The following is a 9,682-nucleotide window of genomic DNA, read 5'->3' on the forward strand; positions in this document are numbered from 1 at the left end:
AGAATCCAATCAGACTTCAAAGCGGAGAGCACCTGCCCATCGCCCATTGGCCCTCGGGAGGAGGTGTGGCGGGTAGCGCGCGCCCCGCGGCGGGCTGCGTTGTCCTGGTTTCCCGGAGCAACTTCCGCTCGGGGGCGGGCGGCGTGCCGTCACGTCCGCTGTGATGGCGGTGGCGTGCGGCAGGCGGCTGCTGGTTCCGTTCGGTGGGCGGCTATGGGCCGGCCCGCGGGGTCCACTCCGCTCTGTAGCCTCCGCTCCGCCGCTCTACGATGTGGTGGTGTCGGGCGGGGGTATGGTCGGGAGCGCTATGGCCGCCGTGCTGGGTAAGGCTGTGACCTCGCCAGCGCCGGGCCGCGGCGCAGGTGCCGGGGGTTACACATACATGAGATACGTGTTGCGTATCTCAGTGAGAGGGTTATGGTCATTCCGCTTTAAAATGCAAAATTTTACCTGCCTGGTCAAAACCTGTATTGTAAAGGCCTTTCCTTGTTAAGCTTTGCGTCTAGTCTGTTTTGTTACAAAAATGCATACAGGAATAGGGTGTTGCAGCGTTCTTACCAAAAATGTACTTGCTTATTTTAGGGCATGATAGCCACTTCCAAGATAAGAAGATTGCTTTGCTGGAGGCTGGTCCTAGGAAAGAATATGATTGCATGCCAGACAGTTACAGTAACAGGGTCAGTTCCATCTCCCCTGGATCAGCAACCCTCCTAAGCAGTAAGTATGATGTCTTTGTGTTTCAGACAGTATATCTGAACGGGTTTTATTTTGTTTAAAGAAAAACTCTTGAGCATGTGCTGCCATCATCTGAAGCTCAGAGTTATTTGCCTTTGTCTCTCAGTATTGTGTATGCTGCATTGTGGTGATTAAATGAGGCTCCCCTTGGATCTGTGTTCTGGTATCCTCTCGCATCCGTGTCCCTCTCTACAGGGATCTGTGTTCTGGTGTCTGATTTGTTTTATGAATATTTGTGATGTTAGGCTAGTGAAAGGCTGTAACTTGCTCTCTGTGGCATCGGGGATGTTCTGTTCACAAAAGAAGCATTCACTTAGCACTCTGTACTCCTGATTCATTTTCATTTTAGAGGCAGATTTGAGCCTTGATTCCTTAAGAAGAATGAAACGTTCTAAACAACCATGGCTATGCATTTCTGTGACTGTTTTATTACTTGGTAATAGCTCAATGAGAGTGGACTGTTAAGTCAGTGTTCATGGAAAGCTCTCATTTCTTTACTACTGGCTTGTGTTAACAATGAAGTAATGTGGGATGCTGGAGCTGTGGAAGTATTGAGGCAGACCTGACCCTGCCTGGGGACGGTGCAAGCAGAGTCTGGGCATTGATAGCCAGGGAGGGAGGAGGAGAGTGGGGAGTGAGCTTCAGTTTTGTTGGGGTCTCAGTGTCTCATGTGAGCCTGTGTCTCCCTGCATCCCTCCTTCTTTTTCAGGTTTTGGGGCCTGGGATCACGTCTGCAGCCTGAGAATGAAACCATTCCGGCGAATGCAGGTGCCTCACTTAGGGCTGCAAACATGCCTGTGTGTCTGTCTACTTGGAATTCTCAGGAGTGCTTCTATTCATGATGCAAAGGGCAGATCGTGCTTATGATGATTCCTGTTACTATTCTGGGGAGTGGCAGCCTGCTCAGAAATAGCAGTCCTCAGAATCTTGATGTTACAGGTTGAAAGGCTGCTCCCTAAAGGAAGCTGTAGACATGGAGGCATGGGTACTAGTCAGGAATGACAGGAATAAAGATACAGGTTTGTATTTGGTTTGGCTGAGATAGTTACTTTTATTCATAATAACTTACATGATGGTGTGGTTTGGATGTGTGCTGGAAACAGTGTTGGTATCACAGGGATGTTTTTGTTGGTGCTGAGCAGTGCTTACACCAAGCCAAGCCTTTACTGCTCCTCACACCACCGCACCAGTAAAGTGGGGGTGCAGAAAAAGCCAGGAGGGGGGACAGCCAGGACAGCTGAACCCAACTGACTTAAGGATTATTTCATAGCATATAGTGTCATGCTCAGCAATAAAAGCTGAGGGGAAGAAGGAGGAAGGGGGGACAGTTACAGCATTTGTCTTTCCAAGTAACCATTCCATGTGATGGAGCCCTGCTTTCCTGGAGAGGGGAAAGTAGGGAATTAATTCCTTGCTTTGCTTTGGTGCAGCTTTTGGTTTACCAACTTTATCTCAATCCACAAATTCTCTCACTTTTACCCTTCCAATTCTCTTCTCCATCCCATTGAGGGGGAGCGAGAGAAGGACTTAGTGGGGCTGAGCTGCCTGCTGGGGTTAACCTACAGCAAAGGGGTAGGGTAGCTTTATATGTTCATGATGTAACAGGGAGGTAAGGATAACAAACTTTCTTTCCAGTTAGTTTTAAGGTGAAGCTAGATCACTGTATGAAAGGAATTACACAGTGTACTTCAGCAGCTGGGAACAGATGCTAGTCCAGGATGTGTCTGTGCTTCTAGATTGCCACATTCTTTCCCTCTTCAGATGGGTGTATCCATTCGTGGTCCCTGAGGAAGAGGACTCCGTGGTGTAGCTTCATGTCGTGTATTTTTCCTTTGTAGGTGTGGGATGCTTGTTCAGAAGCCATGATCGTTTTTGAGAAAGATGACTTAGATGACATGGGTTACATAGTGGAGAATGATGTCATTATGTCTGCTCTCACAAAACAGTTAGATGCAGTAGCAGGTAGTGGACAACTTCTTTAATATTTCATTTACTGTGGAGAGCTTTCAGTTACTTGCTTTCTGTGGTGTGTGCTACTTTATGAGAGGGGAAAAAGATGATTTATCCAACAAGTAACTCTTGAGATACAGGCAGCTTCTTGAGTGGGGAGAGAGAAACTTGTCTTCTGAAAGGTTACACAGCAGGACAGCAGTTCCATATGTAGTTCTTCAAAACATAGTCTCTCCAAATGTAGACTTTTTTTTCTTGCTGGAGCAGGCTGTGCAATGACAAAGGGTTGGCCAGCTCTGTCCTTGCAGACTGCCTTGGGGAGGGAAGGGTCAGTTCTTTGGGTGCCATTAGGGCATGTGTGGCCTTTGCTGTTACAGTGATGTTTCCTTTGTCATGTCTTTGTCATGCTGTGACCGTGGCACTCTGTGTTCCCATCAGACCGGGTGGAGGTCTTCTATGGAAGCCGAGCAGTGGGCTATACCTGGCCCCTTCCCTCTCCCAGCTGTGACGCGAGCCCTTGGGTCCAAATTGAGTTAGCTGACGGACGCAGACTTCAGACCAAACTGCTGGTAACTAGACTTCTCATTTCTTGTTGGTCAAGGATCATTGCTCACCCAAGTCCTTTCCACTGGATTTGGTTCTGATTCCTTGCGTGCCCCTCCACCCACATGGAGGGCTTGAGTGAGGTGGGTGGCTAACTCTGTGAGAGCTGCTGGGGGACGCAGTGTGTGGCCTTTTCTGTGCCGGATGAAGGTGACTCTGCTGAGCTGGACAAGGGCAGAAGGGTTTAACTCTTCTGGTTTGGGGCACTTTTTTTCCTTTTTATTTTTTACCTTTTATTTCCTTCTGAATAAACCAAAAATGTGGATGTGCAGGCTGAAGTTTGTAGACTGGAATGTTGTCTTTCTTAGGAGCTGCTGAAGAGGTTGCTTTGTTATCCCTGTTTTGCAGATTGGTGCAGATGGTCATAACTCAGTAGTCCGGAAGGAAGCTGAAATTAAGAACATTGAGCATCAGTATGACCAGTCAGCTGTAGTGGCAACTCTTCATTTGTCTGAGGTGAAAGTCTGCTAACTGACTCCTCCATAAGCAGCAGAACAGCTTAAACAGGTGATCCAGGTCACCAGTTTGTAACTGTCCGTTTGCTTCTCTCCGTTGTAGGCCACAGACAATAACGTAGCGTGGCAGAGGTTCCTTCCCACGGGGCCAATTGCGCTGCTTCCGGTAAGGTGATTCATAGCATCATAGTATCAGTCAGGGTTGGAAGGGACCACAAGGATCATCTAGTTCCAACCCCCCTGCCATGGGCAGGGACACCCCACACTAGATCAGGCTGGCCAGAGCCTCATCCAGCCTGGTCTTAAACACCTCCAGGGACGGGGCCTCGACCACCTCCCTGGACAACCCATTCCAGGGCTTCACCACTCTCATGGTGAAGAACCTCCTCCTCACCTCCAGCCTGAATCTCCCCACCTCCAGCTTCATTCCATTCCCCCTAGTCCTATCACTACCTGATATCCTGAGAAGTCCCTCCCCAGCCTTCCTGTAGGCCCCCTTCAGATACTGGAAGGCCACAATAAGGTCACCTCAGAGCCTTCTCTTCTCCAGACTGAACAGCCCCAACTCCTTCAGTCTGTCCTCATAGGAGAGGTGCTCCAGCCCTCTGATCATCCTCGTGGCCCTTCTCTGGACACGTTCCAGCACCTCCATATCCCTCTTGTAATAGGGGCTCCAGAACTGGACACAGTACTCCAGGTGGGGTCTCACCAGAGCTGAGTAGAGGGGGAGGATCACCTCCCTCGACCTGCTAGCCACACTTCTCCTGATGCAGCCCAGGATCTGATTGGCTTTGCAGGCTGCAAGTGCACATTGAGAGCTCATGTTGAGCTTTTTGTCCACCAGCACCCCCAAGTCTCTCTCCTCAGGGCTGCTTTCCAGCCAGTCACTGCCCAGCCTGTATTCATGGTCTCTCTCATTTATTTGTAACCCTTTTTAGCCTGTTCTTTTCTAGTAGCTTTATTTCTGTCTGTGCCTTTCTGTGCTAGTTCTCTTAAGAGTCTGTCCACCTGCCCTTTACTTTTCAGTTACTGCATTTGTTTTCCTTTCCTGCTCTCTCACTTTATTGTAGCAAGTTGGGCTGGAAGAAGAATGTGCAGGGGGACTGATGTGGGACAGGGCAGAGGGGAAATCTTTGCTCATTGTTGGGGTTTTTTTGCTTCTTTTTCTCTTGATACTTACCCTTGATGTTCTCTTAAACTAGCTGTCTGACACTGCCAGCTCTCTGGTCTGGTCTACATCTCACGAGCATGCATCAGAACTTCTTGCTATTGACGAGGAAAGTTTTGTGGATAGCATCAACTCTGCCTTTGTGAGTATCAGCCTTGTGGTAGGTATGAGGCTGGCTGCTGTAATCATGAAAAATACAGTGGAACCCAGCAGTCTAAAAGAGTAATGAGAGAGGTGAATTCTCAAGTTCCTTCCCCTGGTGAGGATGATACTGAAAAGGCACATAGCAAAGAAAAGATAACCCCTTGGGACTGAATTGGTTTTGTTCAAAGGTCACAGATAAGCTGCCCTCAGTTTCCCAGAGGTGGGAAGGGTAGGCTCATCTTAGCTGGAAGCTTATGCACCCTAGGACTTATTTGTTCTACTGTATGGTTTTGTCCAAGTGGCTAAAATTCAGTATTTGGGGCATACTGAGATGGGTATTTTCAGCTGGATTCTCTTGTGCATGTAGTTTGGGTTACCATCTAAAGATGTGGGTTTTTTCAGTGGAGCAACATAAACCACTCCGACTTCATTGATACCGCCGGGGCCATGTTCCGCTCAGCTCTTTCGCTCCTGAAGCCCTCGGGGACTGCAGTCCGACAGTTGCCCCCAAGCATTGCTAAAGTAGAGCCAGAGAGCCGAGCCATGTTCCCTCTTGGAATGGGGCATGCCACAGAGTACGTCCAGCACCGCCTGGCTCTCATCGGGTAAGGTCAGCAGCGGATCCTTGAGTGACCGGGGTGGACTCCATGGTCTTCAGAGGTCCCTTCCAACCCCTAACATCCTGTGGTCTTGTGAGTGTGTGATGTGTGCTCAGAAATGATGTGAGTGTACCAAGTCCCAGACAGTGTGGTGTGTGCTCAGAAATGATGTAACAGCTCCCAGCCAGCGGGGCCTGTGCTTAGAAGTGATGTAACAGCTCCCAGCCAGCGGGGCCTGTGCTTAGAAGTGATGTAACAGCTCCCAGCCAGTGGGGCCTGTGCTTAGAAGTGATGTAACAGCTCCCAGCCAGCAGGGCCTGTGCTTAGAAGTGATGTAACAGCTCCCAGCCAGTGGGGCCTGTGCTTAGGAAAGATGTGAGTGTAGCAACTCCCAGCCAACACCCTGGACAGTTCGACACAAGTCATTGTTTCGGAGTGATTTATATCCAGGCTCAATTTTTACCCTGTGCTCTTGTGTCAACAAAGTTCTGTTGTGTGAGTAGCCCTCTGCCCACGGTGTGTGCTGTGTAAATTGTGAGGGAAGTTGTCTTTTCTGGTTTGTGTAGTCCCATGACACAGTCTGGTATCCCATGCGGGACTTGTTCTTCCCCCAGCCTTGTTCTTCGTGTACCAGCTTGAGTTTTAAACCCCCCTTTCTTCAACACAAGTTGTTCCAGATGGGATGCCATAAGCTTTTGCATGGTGCCTTACAGGAACATGCCTCACCTTTTACCTTCTAAGCTTGCATGTGTTTTTTTCTACCACAGCTGCAGTACACTGGTAGTTGATAGTAGTACTTGGATGCTGTATAGCATTTCAGATACATTGTGACCTACCCTGTGCCTGTTCAGAGTGCATGACCTTAATTTCATGCCCAAACTTAACATTTCTCTAAAACTCCTTTATCAATATGTATGGCTTTGCCCTTTACAGGTATGTCTGGTCATAAAAGAACCTGATTTTTGTTTCTGTTCACTGATATTCCACTTCTTCTTTGCATTCATGATGGCTATGTGTTTGTGAAAGGTCCCAGAGTCATAGCTCCTGCTGTGCTCAGGGCACTTAGGAAAAAACATTAAGGCCTGTTCCACATGTGGAGCTGTCCTCTGAGGGAAGACCTTGGCTGGTCACCTACTTTTATGTTACTTCCCCTTTGTCTTGCTTCTTGCAGCTGCAGAGGCAGTTAGGTAGTTAAGCACAGCACACAAGGAGGTAGTGCATGCAGCATGTATGCTGTCCTAAAGTGGTGCTCATAGCAGAGAGATGAGGAATGCTGTACTGATCCCTTCTGGGGCTTGCCAGCCCTTAAGGCTTCCTTCAGGAAAGGATATCAATGTCTCTCTTCTCTTGCTCCAGGGACGCTGCTCACAGAGTCCACCCACTTGCAGGCCAAGGTGTGAACCTGGGCTTTGGTGACATTGCCTGTTTAGCTCATCACCTCCGTGCAGCATCCTTCAATGGGAGTGATCTGGGTAAGGATCCACGACAATGGAGTGGCAGGGAGCTGATTAGTCTGACAGGCCTTTGCTGCTAACACCAGAACAAGCATGGCCTCTGTGCAGGTTTAAGCATGCTTCAGAAGTGTCTTTGAAGCAAAACTGTTTTGCTGCCAGTTGGCTGTGGAGCAGTTAAAGAATCTTGGGTGCAGCTCCCATGCCACAAATCTCAAAGCTGCCTAAAAGTAAATAAATTCTGCAGGATGGAAGTTAAAGAGGGGGTGAGATGAAGAGCACTAACTGAGGGAAGGAGGCCCTTATTAAAAGGGACCACTTCCCTCTTTCTGTGTTTTCAGTTGTCAGTGAAGACTGCTATAGAGATAAGAGGCACAGTTGTTTGTGGCAGTCCTAACCAAAGCATCCAATCATCTCTTCTAGGCTCCTTAAAACATCTCTTAAAGTTCGAGACAGAGCGTCAGAGGCACAATGTCTCCTTGATAGCTGCTACTGATATGCTAAAGAGGCTTTACTCCACGAAGCTGACTCCCTTGGTGTTGCTGAGGACATGGGGATTGCAAGCCACAAACGCCCTGCCTCCTGTCAAGGTAAGAATCTCACTTCAGTGAGAGCTGTAGAAAGAGTCCAGGACTATTCATTGAAACACAAAGCAGCTGGGAGGAGATTTTTTTTTTTACACAAAACCTTTTTGTTCAGAAAATGTTACTTGTTCACACTGAGATTTTTGTGTCCTGAAGGAGCCTGAGGAGTTCCTAAACAACTGACAGCTCAGCAGTAACTGTTTTCTCCTACAGCACAAGGAAGGGATCCAAGTGGAATGGGCTGCCCGGGGAGGTGGTGGAGTCACCATCATTGGAGGTGTTCAGGAGGAGACTTGACAGGCTGCTTGGTTGCATGGGTTAGTTGATTAGGTGGGGTTGGATGATAGGTTGGACATCATGATCTTGAAGGTCTCTTCCAACCTGGTCTATTCTATTCTAACGAACTCTATCAGTAATTAGAGGTTAGAAATCATTAGACATCTTTATTTTGCTACAGAATTAAAATGTGGAACCTTGAATTGCATTCCAGAAATGCACTATGAAAAAACAGCTCTGTGAAGCACCTGACGTCTAAGAATAGGATCAGGTGACTGGACAGCTGAGCCCCTCGGTTTAGGAAAGATGTTCAGTTGCTGGAATGTGTCCAGGGAAGGGCAACAAAGCTGGGGAGGGGTTTGGAGCACAAGCCCTATGGGGAGAGGCTGAGGGAGCTGGGGTTGCTTACCCTGGAGAAGAGGAGGCTCAGAGCAGACCTTATTGCTGTCTACCACTATCTGAAGGGAAGTTGTAGCCAGGTGGGGGCTGGTCTCTTCTCCCAGGCAACCAGCACCAGAACAAGAGGACACAGTCTCAAGCTGTGCCAGGGGAGGTTTAGGCTGGAGGTTAGGATTTCTATTTTTTCACAGAAAGAGTGATTGGCCATTGGAATTGGCTGCCCAGGGCGGTGGTGGAGCCACCATCAGTGGGGGTATTTAGGAAGAAACTGGATGGGGTGCTTGGTGCCATGGTTTAGTTGACTAGATGGTGCTGGATGATAGGTTGGACTCCATGCTCTCAAAGTTCTCTTCCAACCTGGTTTATTCTATTCAGTGAAGGAGGAGACTCCACAGCCTCTCTGAGTAGCCTGTTCCAGTGTTCCATCACCCTCCCCATAAAGTAGTATTGCCTCGTGTGGAAGTAGAAAGTCCAAGTCTCTGTTTTGGAGGTGTTCAGGAGGAGACTGGATGGGGTGCTTGGTGCCATGGGTTAGTTGTTTAGGTGGGTTGGATTGGTTGATGGGTTGGACGTGATGGTCTTGAAAGTCTCTTCCAATCTGGTTTATTCTATTCTAATGGAAGTTACCTGAGAGAGGCAGTGGTGAAGAGGTTCAGTCTTGAACACAGACCCCCTCTTTGCAGCCTGTCTGCCTAAATTCTGCTGGATTTTCATGAGGTTCCTTAAGCCACCTGCTCTCAAAGCTCATAAGCACATTCAAAATAGATTCAAATGCAGACATGAGGAATCTTTTATTTCACAAATTCAAGTCACTTCCTGTTAAACAGGGGTGACCTTTTTCCTTGATGTTATGGTCACAGTTAAAACACTGCTGAAGAGCAGTAAATTCTTAAGGCAGAGCAGCTGCCACTAGCAAGATGTCTGTCTTGAGAAGGGAAGGAATGCTGCAACTTCTTTACTTTCCCAGCAGAGAGGGCTGGCTGCTCTGCACTTGGCTAGAATTCAGCTGACCCAGAGTTGTTACCCAAATACATATAAAGGGGAAGGAGACTAACAGCTTTCTAGGATGTATGCTTCATGCCAACTTATAAATCCTTTACCCTTTTCTTCTCTTTCAGGAGCAAATCATGGCTTTTGCCAGCAAGTGATCTGTTGTCAGCTTGGAACAGCAAGTCACCAGTGAATGCACTGCCATTATAAGGACTGTGACTGACTTACATTTAAATAACAGAACTCAACAATAAAAGCAAAGGGTTGAGCTGTGTATTACATCATCCACTCCTTCCTGCAAAAGTTCTGCTTTATCTGCTCTCCCCAA

General features: G+C 48.1%; 1 protein-coding gene across 1 annotated transcript; it reads left to right on the top strand.

Annotated features, from left to right (window-relative positions):
* Window positions 1-154: 154 nt before the first annotated feature.
* Window positions 155-9,642, top strand: COQ6 (coenzyme Q6, monooxygenase). The gene is made up of 12 exons (XM_068165612.1): window positions 155-323; window positions 583-717; window positions 1,445-1,503; window positions 2,574-2,697; window positions 3,124-3,254; window positions 3,637-3,744; window positions 3,847-3,909; window positions 4,946-5,053; window positions 5,458-5,660; window positions 7,011-7,126; window positions 7,529-7,695; window positions 9,483-9,642. Exons 1-12 carry the CDS (start codon window positions 164-166, stop codon window positions 9,510-9,512), a joined length of 1,404 nt encoding a protein of 467 aa, XP_068021713.1. The 5' UTR covers window positions 155-163; the 3' UTR covers window positions 9,513-9,642.
* Window positions 9,643-9,682: the final 40 nt, after the last annotated feature.

Source organism: Melanerpes formicivorus, unplaced genomic scaffold, assembly GCF_026170545.1.
Source record: "Melanerpes formicivorus ecotype bairdi unplaced genomic scaffold, bMelFor1.0.p_v2 SCAF_90, whole genome shotgun sequence".
NCBI lineage: Eukaryota > Metazoa > Chordata > Aves > Piciformes > Picidae > Melanerpes > Melanerpes formicivorus.

What these genes read in the sequence shown, in the direction of transcription:
- COQ6 (XM_068165612.1), top strand. Translation starts at nt 164, where the DNA reads ATGGCGGTGGCGTGCGGCAGGCGGCTGCTGGTTCCGTTCGGTGGGCGG. An exon ending in CGCTATGGCCGCCGTGCTGG is followed by an intron (nt 324 to 582) that starts GTAAGGCTGTGA and finishes TGCTTATTTTAG; the next exon opens with GGCATGATAGCCACTTCCAA. An exon ending in GGCCAATTGCGCTGCTTCCG is followed by an intron (nt 3,910 to 4,945) that starts GTAAGGTGATTC and finishes CTCTTAAACTAG; the next exon opens with CTGTCTGACACTGCCAGCTC.